This window comes from Dromiciops gliroides, chromosome 2 (assembly GCF_019393635.1).
Source record: "Dromiciops gliroides isolate mDroGli1 chromosome 2, mDroGli1.pri, whole genome shotgun sequence".
In the NCBI taxonomy this organism is placed as follows: Eukaryota; Metazoa; Chordata; class Mammalia; order Microbiotheria; family Microbiotheriidae; genus Dromiciops; species Dromiciops gliroides.
Window position 1 is genome coordinate 121,567,290 of NC_057862.1, and position 12,936 is coordinate 121,580,225.

The following is a 12,936-nucleotide window of genomic DNA, read 5'->3' on the forward strand; positions in this document are numbered from 1 at the left end:
ATGACCCTGTGGTGCGGCTCCCTATTCATCCCAGATCATGCCACATCCTGGTCCCCGTGCTCCCTTTGGAACCCAAAGCCAATTCAGTAGCTCATCTTGGGAGCTGTTCAATTTGCTGTGCTTTGAAGTTGCTTATCCAAGGTCAAATAGAGTCACTCCATTTGGCAATATCTACAGATGGATGGGGTGGTGAGGGAGAGCACAGTATTCACAATTTGGGGTTTGAGAAGAAAGGCAGAGTAACAGGGAGATACAAAAACATTTTTAAGGTGGGAGGTGGGGGGGGGGGAAGCAGACGCAGGGGCATTTCCACTCAGGAAGGTGAAGGTCTGTCACTAAGTAAACACCGCCCCTCCCCCTCCCCAGGTAGCCCCAGTCTCTTTGGGTCTCATTTCAAGAAACTACTAGAAGAGAGAATGAGGTTTCTTTTTTGGCGGTCGATGGAGGAGGAATCATAGTCCCAGGAACCAGTGCTATCTGGTGTACAAAAATGATCTCAGTACAATAATTTTGGGGAAAACTTTTTTTGTTAAATATAACTTATGATCATCTTGTTTCTGGACTTTATACCGTAAATACTGACAATAGATGTGTGCGCGCACACATTTTCCCCTCCAGACTTATTTAAAAATAAGCTTTGTGTTCCAGCTGTGGCTTAGACATGAAATCACTTTCAAGAATACAGTGAGGTGGGCCAGCAAGTCCTGGGAGAAGGGCGTTTGGGCGAAATGGGTTGGGGTCTGGGGCAAGTCTCAGAGAGACAAGGAGAGCCCCGGAGGCAGGGGAAGGGGTCGGCCCAGGGCAGGCCGATCCAAGCGATCTCAGCGAGGAGCACGCCCTCTCTGCCTTCCCCCGGCCCCCTAGTTCCGAGGCCCGACCACAAACCAGCGCAAACATTTGCAATGCTTGTCTAAGCTCTCCCGGGTCCCCACGTAGCTTCTGGCCGTCACGGAAGCGCGGGTTCCCCGCGCGCCCGGAGCCAGGCCCCGCCCCCAGGCCACGATCCCGCTGCCCAATAGGTAGCCGAGGCCGTGTGCGTCCCTCCTCCCTCCTCGCTCTGCTCCCAGTCCGGGACTCCCCTACCCCGCTCCCACCCGCGCGAGGCCCCCCGCCCCTGCCCAGTCCTCCGCTCCTTCTGCGTACTCCAGGATGGCGGGTTACCTGCATGTCGTGCGCTCCCTAGGCAGAGCCTCCGCCTCTGTCCTGGGCAGAACCCCGGGGGCCTTAGCCCCCGCAGCCCTGAGTCTGCAAGGAGGGCAGCCACGGCGCAACTGTGAGTGGCTGAGCCGGCGCTCCCTGGACCCGGGGCCACGTAGGGCCCAGGGCTGGGCTGCAGCCAGGCTAGCCTGGCTCGGGGACGTGGCGGTTCCAGAGGGAGGGTCTGCGGGTCTTAAAGCGCACCACGTTGGAGGGGTGGGGAGAGCAGGGCTTGGTGCACGTCGCGCCACCGCGCGAGGGGCTAGGGGCGGCTGTGGCTTGTCTCAGAGCCCCGGGCAGTGGACTTGGCCAATTGACGGGTGGCAGCAGGGTGGGATGGCAGAACGCGGGACACAAAGGGGTTGCAACGCTTTGCGGAGTTTTGCTTTCAACTCCGTGCTCTCTACTCCTCAGTACCCCGCCCCGCCCCCCGTTTCTCACCCCTTCTGTTCTCCATAACCTTGCTTTAAAACGTAGGGGGTGGGACCTTGAAGGGCAGCAGCAACTGGTGGCCCCTGGTCCAGGCTTTTAGTGCCAGTGTCTCTCTTGCTTTCCCCCCCCCCCCTTCCCCCACGACGTCTGTGTTTGGGGACTTCCTTTGAGTTAGGACCGTAGTCCTTTTGGAGCAGACACACAGGCAGTGTGGTGCAGTGGAAGGGGGTCTGTATTTTAGAGTTTGGACCTAGGTTTGAATCCCGGCTTTACCACTTCTTACCTTTGTGTTCCATGACAAGTCACAGATCTTTCTGGGTCTGTTTTCTCATCTGGAAAATGAGGTGGCTAGGCTAGATTATCCCTAAAGCTAAAAATGATGATCCAGGGGCCTCCCATCTGGGGAGGCCCACATGAAGGGTTATGCTTACTGTGCCTGCCTTCCCGTTTTAAACTCTGGGTGCTTGAGCTTCGAAGGGAAGGGAGCCCCCCACTTACCCTGGGGAGAGGACTAAGTTCTGGTGCACAAGAAGTCAGAAGGGAAGCAGCTGCTGTTTCATCACTAACAGACCAGCAGCTCCCCGTGGCCCCCCATCAGCAGCTGGGAGGATGGAGGGGACAGTCTCAGCTGCTCCACAGACAAAGGCTGGCTGGGAGCTGTGCTTCCTCTATCCAGTTTTGCAGACCTCTCTTTTCTCCTAGGAGAGCAGAATTTAGGTCCACGTCAGCTGTTTCTGGGCCCTTTTAGTAGATAGCTAAAGGAAGGTGGGGTGTTTTTTTTTCTTTTCTTTTGTTTAAAAATCGTAGTATATAAAACTGGTATTTATTTAAGACTGACAAATTCCTTTTCTAGCCTTATCTCAGCTGCTCTCATTTTCTCTTCCCCTGGCAGCCAACTATCCCCTTTTCTTTCACTTTAGCTGCCTTACCCAGTACTTTCCTTCTTGATCATTCCCCTCTCCCTTTCCTCTGCTATTCCCCCCTCACTCCCCCTTAACACAAGCACACAGAGCCCTCAAAGAATGTCAGTCAGCCTGCTATTAGAAATGCATTTGGATGTGTCATAAGAGACTGGCAGCTGGTCCTAGAGGTTATTTTCTTGGAAATCACTCTCATGGCTCCAAACAAATTCTTATCCAGGTAGTCAGAAGTAAGGACAGCGAAGAGGGAAGAGCAGACAGATCCTCTTGAAAAATAGTGGACTTCTTTTTCCTCCTCCTACCCCAGCCCTCCTTTTCCTCTCTCTTCCCTCCTTCCCCCTCCCCTTCTCCATCACCAGAAAAGGAAAATGGGAAAGAAAGTCATTAGATCCAAGTCTAAATTTCCCTAACACTTTCCTGGGTCCCAGTAGTGGAAATGGTAACAGAAACAGGTGGAGGCCCTTTGGCCTCCATGTGAAGGAAACTCATGACCCTGACCTAGCCATTGACCACTGGACTGTGAGCCAGAAGAGGCAAAGGAAATGAGTTGGGCCTCACCTGGAGAAAAGAGGTAATGTTTAACTGGGTGGCTCAATAGCTGACCAGAACTCCTGATGCTTTGGGTGAGGTTCCAGTACCTAAAATATAGAGGAGAAAAGGACGCTCACACTTGAGGACTTTTCTGACTCGGTATGGCCAGGTTTTCAAGTCCAAACTGTCCACACCACAGGTCCTAAATTTTAGCCCTTTCTCAAACTAAAAGTATCATTTGGCACCATCCTCAGTAAAATCTGGTGGAAATGGAAGAATTCCAGTGTTATACTTTCTTAAAGTATGAGGAAACTTTCATACCCCCAAACCTCACGTTTGAAACCATAAATTTAAGCTATCTAAAGCACCTCCACTACTCAATAAACCCCAGTGTCTTTCTCTTGGTCCTAGGAGGAAATAGTCAATTCTCTGGGTTTTAAAGACCTTCAGAACCTGGCCTTTCCTACCTTTTCATTCTTCTTACACTTTTCTGCCCTCCCTTCTACTCTGTGATCCAGTGACACTGGCCTCCTGGATGTTGCTCACATAAGACATCTCCCATCTCCATGGCTGCCCCCCAAGACCGATAGCTCTTCTTACTCATGTCTGTGTCCTGATTCCTTCAGCACTTGGCTTAAATCTCACCTTTTCTTTTCTTTTCTTTTTTTTTTTGCGGGGCAGTGGGGGTTAAGTGACTTGCCCAGGGTCACACAGCTAGTATGTGTCAAGTGTCTGAGGCTGGATTTGAACTCAGGTACTCCTGAATCCAGGGCCAGTGCTTTATCCACTGCACCACCTAGCTGCCCCCTAAATCTCACCTTTTCTAAAAGACATTTCCTGATATCCACCATTGCTAGTGCCTTCCCTTGAAGATTACCTCCCGTTTACCCTGTGTATATATATCCTGTATGTAACTAGTTGTTTGCCATGTTGTTACGCCCATTAAAAAGTGAGCATCTTGAGTGTAGGAACTGTATTTTTCCTAGCCTTTTTTTTTTTGTATCCCTAGCTTTTAGCACAGTGCTTGGCACATAGTAGGCAATTAATAAATGCTTGTTCATTGATTGAAGGACCAGACAATTGAATGACCATCATCAGGAAGCCATCCTGGTTGGTCATTAAGGCAAAATTAGGAAAGTCCATTTGATTCAACAAGTATTTATTAAGTACCTACTATGTGCTAGGAACTGGGGGTCCAAAGACACAGATGACAGTCCCTGACCTCAATGAGGAGCTTACATTCTACTAGGCAATATTGGCGTTTATCCTAAGGCTTTGAGTTAGATGTGAAGAAAAGATAACTATGATCTAGAAATATATTTCTTATTGCCAATATCAAGAGACCGAATATTGGTGACCCAGTATCTTATGCTTTCCCAGGTAGTTGGGACAGGTGTTTACAAAAGAAGTTACATCAGACTTGGGGAGAAGGTAACCTGGTAGCAGAATGTCATTTTCTTCAGGCGTGTTTCATTGTGGCTAAAGGAGTCCTGCTAAAGATCCAAGCATTCATCTTTTTCTTGATGTGACTTTATTATTTATTTGGTTAGACAGCCCCATCTCTTTGCTGCGTGGGCATGGCGTTGCTTCTTTCTAGTACTGCAACAGAATAGGTCTTGGATATGTGTATGTAGCCCAGAACTGCTGCTTGAAGCTTTACTGCTAAATTCAGAGAATTCCCTCCGGCAGGGAGGGGAATAGTTCAGCTTAAACTTAGACACATAGAACTGTCTCCAGCAGTTGTTTTCCCTAGGATTCATTATTTTCCCACTCTACTCTGTCCCCTACTCTTCAGGGCTCCTGTGGCTTCCAGTCTTCTCTGATCACAGTGGTAATATGGCTTGAGAAGAGCAGCTCAGATGGGATAGGCTACACACTTAGGGCCCACCCCTCACCCCAGTTCTGAGCTGATTTCTCTTTTGGATTAGATCCAACAGATAAGGACAGCTGTTGCTTCACCAGTGCTGCTCAGCGTGATATCTCTGTGAACAGGAAATTTCAGAGGGACAAATGATCTCAGATCAGGGACAGTTCATTCATTTTTTTTTCACCAAACATGTACTTTTTTTGTTTGTTTGTTTGTTTTGGGCAAGATAGTGAGGATTAAGTGACTTGTCCAGGGTCACACAGCTAGAATGTGTCAAGTGACAATATGTACTTTCAAAAAATATATTTTCACTGATATATTTTGTTTTTATAGCATCTAAATTTCCCTTTCCTCCCAGAAGGCCATCTTGTATAACAATTTTTCAAAGAAAAGAGAGAAAAAAAGAATCAGCAAAATCAATTAATACACTGAAAAAAAAATCCAAAAGTATGTACTATGTTCCATACTTGTGGATCTCCTTCTTCCTAAATGGTGTGGGAAAGATGGGTCTTCTGTCTTTTCTTGGGATCATGTCGCCAAACATTTATTAAGAGCCTGCTATGTGCCAGGCACTGGGGTACAAAAAGAAAAGCAAAACTGCCCTTGCCTTTGAGGTCCTTACTACATTCTGTTGCAGGGTAGGGTGGGGATATTCATAGAAAAATAAATATAGATACATTACAAAGTAGACACAAAATAAACCAGCTACCGGGAGAATTTTTAAAGCCTCTTGTAGGAGGTGGTACTTGATTGAGGCTTGAAGGGAGCTAAGGATATTAAGTGATGAATGTAAGGAGGGAGCAAATTGCAGATACTGTGGACAGCAGAGGCGGGGGGTTGGGAGATGGAATTCCATATATAGATAACAGCTGGGAGAACAATTTGGCTGGAGCCTAATATACTTGAAGAAAAGTAATGTACAAAATTAAACTTAAGCTGAAATTAGATTGATATCTACAATGAAGATGGGTATAATAGTAGCACTTGGAATGAAGAAAGAGGATTGGCAAGACAGAACTTTGGGACTTGACATTTGATTGGATGTGAGAGACTTTGGGATATCTGTTGTACTCACACCTTGGGCTAGTCCCTCTTCTGCTCTCTGGGATATAAGCCTTTCCTCTGAGTAAAAGGCATCAGTGAAATCTGACTTGAGTGGGAGAATATATCATTATAACAATGGACAATGGGAAAATGGGACATGGGGATATACTTTATAATGTGTGGAAATGAATGCTGACTTTTTATCTGTATTTTCAGACACACCCAAATACATGAATAAGAGTCTATCACTAGAATTGTCTTTGAAAAGTTAAAAAAAATCATTGTGGGAAAAGAACAGAGAGAAAAGAAAAACCATTATGTAAAAGGGATATCTATATATCTATATATATCTTCATTGTAGATACCTCTGTGTGTGATTCCATGTTGGGTAAGGAGTGAAGTATAGCTACCTTTTAGTGGCCTGGAGTTGAGTTTATTCATTCAACACTTGTTTTCTTCTTCTGTAAAGATTTTTATTGATATCTTTGCTTTTAATATCACCAGTATCTCTAAATATTTTCTTCCCTTCCCCCCTTTACCGTGTGTCACATATCCTATACAATGGAAAAAACCTGACACTATATTCATTGTGCCACATCTATGCTCCCCTATCTCTGCAAAGGAGGGGGACAAAGTGCCTTTTCATGTCGCTTCTGTGGGGCCGACCCTGGTCTTTATAATTTTGCCGAATTTGGTTTTTATTGTTTTGCTGTGGTTCACATTGGAGTCATGGCCTATATTGTTTCTCTGGTTCTGCTTTATTTTATTTTGCATCAGTTCAAAAGTTTCTCTTTTTGTTTCTCTGTATTTGCACAATAATATTCCATTATAATGATGCGCTGTGACTTTCAAAAGTCATTTATGACTTTTGAAACTGACTGATTTCAGGTACTCTCTCTTCCTTGATGTGCCTAGACCCCAAAGTTCCTATATGTTTCCTTGACTTTGTGTCAATTCTTAATCCTTTATTCAAGTATGTGCGTGTTGGATTGCTCACTCAGAACTGGTGTAGGGGTAAGATATGATTGTATTACTTCTTCCCTTTCCCCCAGCCTGACTGTCTTTTTCTCATGGTCCAGATGTAGGGCCTCTGTTCTTAGCTCCCCTTGTAGATGGGGTGGCAGAGGCTTATTTGGCCCAGATGAACTGAGGGAGTATCTACCTCCAATTCGGCTTGCTTTAACTCTGAATCTCTGGCTCAGAAATAAGTATGAATTTTGGAAACCATAGGGTTTTATTGGGTGCTCAGAGCCTTGGGCAGGATTTATTTTTTTTTAAAAGTCCTAGCTGGCTGGAGTCTGCATTGGTTCTCATCTTCCAAGTTCTTTCTCACTTACGTAATTTTACTCCAGACACTTTCCAAGAAGATGACAGGACTTATGCAATACTATGTCTAGAGATCATTACCGTCTATCACCTTGCCTTTAGAATCTCCTGGGAAGTTCAGACTGTCTTCTTCATATCCTCAATTTCCTATCATTTGTTTTTGTTAAATCCCAATGAGATTAGTGGGCAAAATTTTTCCCCATTTTACAGATTGGGCAACTAAAGCACAAAGGCAAACCCTTTTGGGTTATCTGGATAACCTTTTGCCTTGGACTAGAATGCATGTCAGACCAAAGATAAACTTAGCCTTAGGTGTGTGGACACTTTTGGTCATGTGAACTCTGGTACACCAGGAAGGATAGGTCATTATCCCATTGTTGTGTGTCTCAGTCTCCTTCTTGTCTGACAAGACAAAGAACTCTGTAGTGCACTTAGCCATAACAATTATTGTGACTAGCGCCCACATTTGATGAATGACTGGAGCCTAGCCAGAATCTAAAACCTCTATGTTATGTCCCAGAGTGACCCTTAACAATATAGGGTTTTTAAAGTTGTAGCTGACTGTTTTTGCTGTGGGGTTTTTTTTGGTGGGGTTTGTTTTTTATTGTCTGCTTGTCAAAGTAACTCATAAGAGGAATGGTAAAAAATGAAAGAGCAACAGAGAAGCTAAAACCTGGGTTCTAGGGTTTGGGGTTTTTTTTGTGGGGCAGTGGGGGTTAAGTGACTTGCCGGTGCTTTATCCACTGAGCCATCTAGCTGCCCCCTGGGTTCTAATCTTGACTGAGACATTAAATAGGTGTGTGACCTTGGTCAAGTCAATATACCATTCTGGACCTCTCTTTTTTCATCTAACTAGGTGAAAAAGATCTCAGGATTTTTTTTCCAGCTTTAGCATTCAGAAAGAAGAAAAGGTCTTATCTGTACAAAAAGTATTTATAGCAGCTCTTTTTGTACTCACAAAAGGACCAGATTCTAAGGGGGTGCCCATCAGTTTGAGAATGGCTGATCAAATTATGGTATGTGAATGGAAGGGAAGGTTATGGTTATGCTTTTAAAGAAAGAAGAAAACGACTGTTTCAGAGAAACCTGGGAAGATGGGCATGAAGTGATGCAGAGTAAAGTAAGGAGAACCAGGAGAGCAGTTTATATTATTATAAGCACACCGTAAAAACAAATGATTTTGAAAAGATTCAGAATTCTGATCAGTGCAATGATTAACCATAACTCCAAAGGCCAGATGACAAAGAGTGCTGCCCACCTCCTGGCAGAGACACGATACAAAATACAGAACAAAATATGTTTTTGGACACGGCCAGTATGGGAATTCATTTTGCTTGACTGTATTTATTTATTACAAGGAAAAGGAAACATTTTGGGATTTAATGACCTCTGGCATCTTTGGAGGTAGAGTGAAACCAGGAAGCTGCCTGAACTCTCCCAAATTTCCTTTAGAAACTGTTAAATTAAGCCTCTCAACAGATTCTGGAGCTGCAAAACCTGCAAAAAGGTGGAATGAAACATTTTTCTGACTTAGGATAATCTAGAAGATCTTCAGGAAAGGTTTGTCTCATCTGGGTAAAAGGGGAGCACAGCTCAGTGCAGAGGGTATCCGGGTGAGCAAAAGGCTCTTAGTCACAGCACAGATCAGCAGCTAAGGACCCTTTGTTTTATCTTAGCAAGCTGGTGGCACAGCAGTCCAGTTGTGAGGCCCCCAGCCCCAATGTAGAAGGTAATCTGCCAGCTGGGGTATCTGCTACCTAGCAGGTGCAACTAGGCTGGGCCACTCAAGTACAGTGAACAAGCTGCAAGTAACTGAGGCCCCAGAGCAGAAAGCCAGTGACTAGGCTCCTGGCCCCCAGCAAGAGAAGCTTGAGACAGTGCACACTATACCCAAGGATCAGAGCTCAACTTTAAAAGGTACAAAAGAGGCAAAAATATGAATAAGAAACAGAAAAGAACCATCACCATAGAAAATTACTATGGCAACAGGGAGGATCAAAAACATAAATTCAGAGGATGACAACAATGTCAAAACACCTACATGTGAAGCCTTAAAACAGAAGAGGAATTGATCTTGAGACCAGGGAGCCCTCTTGGAAGAGCTCAAAAAGGATTTTATAAACGAAATAAGAGAGGTAGAAGAAAGATTGGGAAAAGAAATGAGAGTTACACAAGAGAGAGTCAATAGCTTGGAAAAAGGACAAAAATTGACTGAGGAAAACAATTCATTAAAAAATGCAATTGGGGACAGCTAGGTGGCGCAGTGGTGGATTTGGGAGGACCTGGGTTCGGGTCTGGACTCAGACACTTGACACTTACTGGCTGTGTGACCCTGGACAAGTCACTTAACCCCAATTGCCCCACAAAAAAAAAATGCAATTGACCAAATAGAAAAGGAGGTGCAAAAGCCGACTGGGGAAAATAATTCCATAAGAATCAGAATTAGGCAGATGGAAGCTAATGACTCAACAAGACAACAAGAAGTAAATCAGAATCAAAAGAATATAAAAATAGAAGAAAATATAAAATACCTCTTTAGAAAAACAACAGGGGCAGCTAGGTGGTGCAGTGGATAGAGCACCGGCCCTGGAGTCAGGAGGACCTGAGTTCAAATCCAGCCTCAGACACCTAACACTCACTAGCTGTGTGACTCTGGGCAAGTTACCCCAATTGCCTCACCAAAAAAAAAGAAAGAAAGAAAGAAAGAAAAACAACAAAACTGAAAAATAGATCCAGGAGGCATCCAAGAATAATTGGACTCCCTGAGAACTGTGATTAAAAAAAAGAGCTTAGATAGCATATTTCATGACATTATCAAGGAGAATTGCCCTAACGTCTTAGAACCAGAGGAAAAAAATAGTCATTGAAAGAATCAATGGATCATTCCCTAAAGAGACCCCCCCAAAAAAAAGAGACCCCAAAAGGAAAACTCCAAGGAATATTGTAGCCAGATTCCAGAATTATCAAGTAAAGGAGAAAATACTGCAAGCAGCCAGAAAGAAACAATTTAAATATCAAGGAGCAACAATCTGGAGTACACAGGACCTGGCAACTTCAACATTAAAGGATTAGAGGACCTGAAATATGATATTCCAGAGGGCAAAGGAACTGGGATTATAACCAGGAATGTACTACCCAGCAAATTAATCATAATCTTTCAGGGGGAAAGATGGGCATTCAATAAAACAGGGGACTTTAAAACTTTCCTAATGAAAAGCCCAGAATTGAACAGAAAATTCAGTCTACAAATACAAGATTCAAGAGAAGCATGAAAAGGTAAAACGGGGAAAAAAAACCCCAAATACGTTATTCAATAAGGTTAAAATGTTTACATCTCTACACAGGAAGAAGATACTTGTAACTCTTGAGAACTGTATCTTTATTAAGGCAGATAGGAGGAGTACACACAGACAGAAGGTATGGGTATAAGTTGATTCTGATGTAAAGATATTTAAAAAAACAAACCTTAAGGGCTAATAAAAAGGATTATACTGGAAGAAGAGGAAAGGGAAGGCAGAATGGGGTAAATCACATCACATGAAGAGGCACAAAAGATCTATTACAATAGAGGGAAAGAAGGGAGGGGTAAGTTTAGACCTTACTCATTTGATTTGGCTCATAGAGAGAATAGCATACACACTCAGTTGGGTATAAAATTTTATCTTACCCTATAGGGAAAGAAAAGGGTGGGGTGCTGATAAAAGGGAGAGTAAAACTAGGAGGTGAAAGGTGAAAGGGCAAAAGGGAGGTGGGGTTGAAAGAAGGGAGGGTAGATTGTGGGAGGTGGTGGTCAGAAACGACATTAGTGAGGAGGGGTGAGGGAAAGGAAAGAGAAAAGTATAAATAAGGGGGAAAAGTAGGATGCAGGGAAATACACAGTAATCATAACTGTGAATGTGATGAACTGGGATGAGATAGCAGAGTGGATTAAAAATCAGAATCCTACAATATGTTGTTTACAAAAAACACATTTGAAGCAGAGATACACAGAGAGTAAAGGTAAAAAGACTGGAGCAGAATATATTATGCTTTAGTTGAAGTAAAAAAAAGCAATTGTAGCAGTCCTTATCTGAGACAAAGCAAAAGCAAAAATAGACCTAATTAAAAGAGATAAAGGAGGAAACTACATCTTGCTAAAAGGCATCATAGACATTGAAGTAATATCAATACTAAATATATATGTACCAAGTGGTACAGCATCCAAATTTTTAGAGAAGTGAATTATAGGAAGAAATAGACAGAAAAACTTATTAGTGGGGGGCCTCAACCTCCCCCTCTCAGAACTTAGATAAATCTAACCACAAAATAAATAAGAGAGAAGTTAAGGAGATGAATAGAATTAATTAAATATGATAGATCTCTGGAGAACACTGAATGGGGATAGAAAAGAATATACCTTTTTCTCAGCAGTACATGGCACCTACACAAAAATTAACTATGTATTAGGGCATAAAAACCTCACGGTCAATTACAGGAAGGTAGAAATAGTAAATGCATCTTTTCACATCATGATGCAATAAAAATTTGTGTAATAAAGGACCATGGAAGGACCAAAAATTAATTGGAAACTAAAGAATCTCATCCTAAAGAATGAGTACGTCAAACAACAAATCATGGAAACAATGACTTCATCCAAGAGAATAACAATAATGAGACAACATACCAAAATTTATGGGATGCAGCCAAAGCAGTTCTTAGGTAAAATTTTACATGTCTAAATGCCTACATGAATAAAATAGAGAATAAGGAGATCAATGAATTGGACATGCAACTAAAAAAGCTAGAAAAAGAACAAATTAAAAATTCCCAATTAAATGCCAAATTAGAAATTCTGAAAATTAAAGGAGAGATTAATAAAATTGAAAGTAAGAAAACTATAGAATTAATAAATACAACTAAGAGCTGGTTCTATGAAAGCCAGTCTATAGTTCCTGAGCTGGATCCATACAGACTTAACATCAAGATGGATTAGGGAAAATGATAGCTCTAGCCCAGGAGTTGTGTCAGGGACCCCTATGTCAGTCTGGTGAAGCCCTTCTCAGAATAATGTTTTTAAAATGCATAAAATAGATAACATTACAAAGGAAATCAGTTCTTTTGTGTTTTCAGTTATTTCTTTGTGTCTGACTCTTCATGTCCCCGTGGACTATATAGCAGGCTTATGCTATGCATAGGGTTTTCTTGGCAGAGATACTGGAGTGGTTTGCCATTTCCTTCTCCAGTAGATTAAGGCAAACTGAAGTTAAGTGTCTTGTACAAGGTCACAGAGCTAGTAAGTGTCTGAGGCTGGATTTGAACTCAGGTCTTTGTGACTCCGGGTTTAACACTCTATCCACTGAAGCACCTAGCCACCTCAGTAAATTGTATTTCAAATGATTTCAAAATACAGTTATTAAAAAAAAATTAAGTTCAAGGACCCCAGTTAGAGAAATTTAAGTGTCATTTTCAGGTCTTGGGTAGAACAACAGGGCTAGATAGTCTGAAGAAATAGCCTCAAAATCAGTCTTTCATCTTTTAATTATTAACAAAGGAGTGTAATATTTATAGTGTGTTTTGCCATTTCTTTATAACAATAATGGCTCATATTTATGTAGTGCTTTAAGGTTTACAACATTGAAA

At 42.8% G+C, this 12,936-nt stretch overlaps 1 protein-coding gene across 1 annotated transcript in view; it reads left to right on the plus strand.

The window, feature by feature from the left end:
- The first annotated feature begins 1,054 nt into the window (after positions 1–1,054).
- IDH2 (isocitrate dehydrogenase (NADP(+)) 2) overlaps positions 1,055–12,936 on the plus strand; it is a 31,404-nt gene continuing 19,522 nt past the window's right edge. The window contains exon 1 of the mRNA XM_043986834.1: positions 1,055–1,273. Within this exon, the coding sequence (XP_043842769.1) occupies positions 1,150–1,273 (124 nt within the window). The 5' untranslated portion in view covers positions 1,055–1,149. The remainder of the gene's footprint in view (positions 1,274–12,936) is intronic.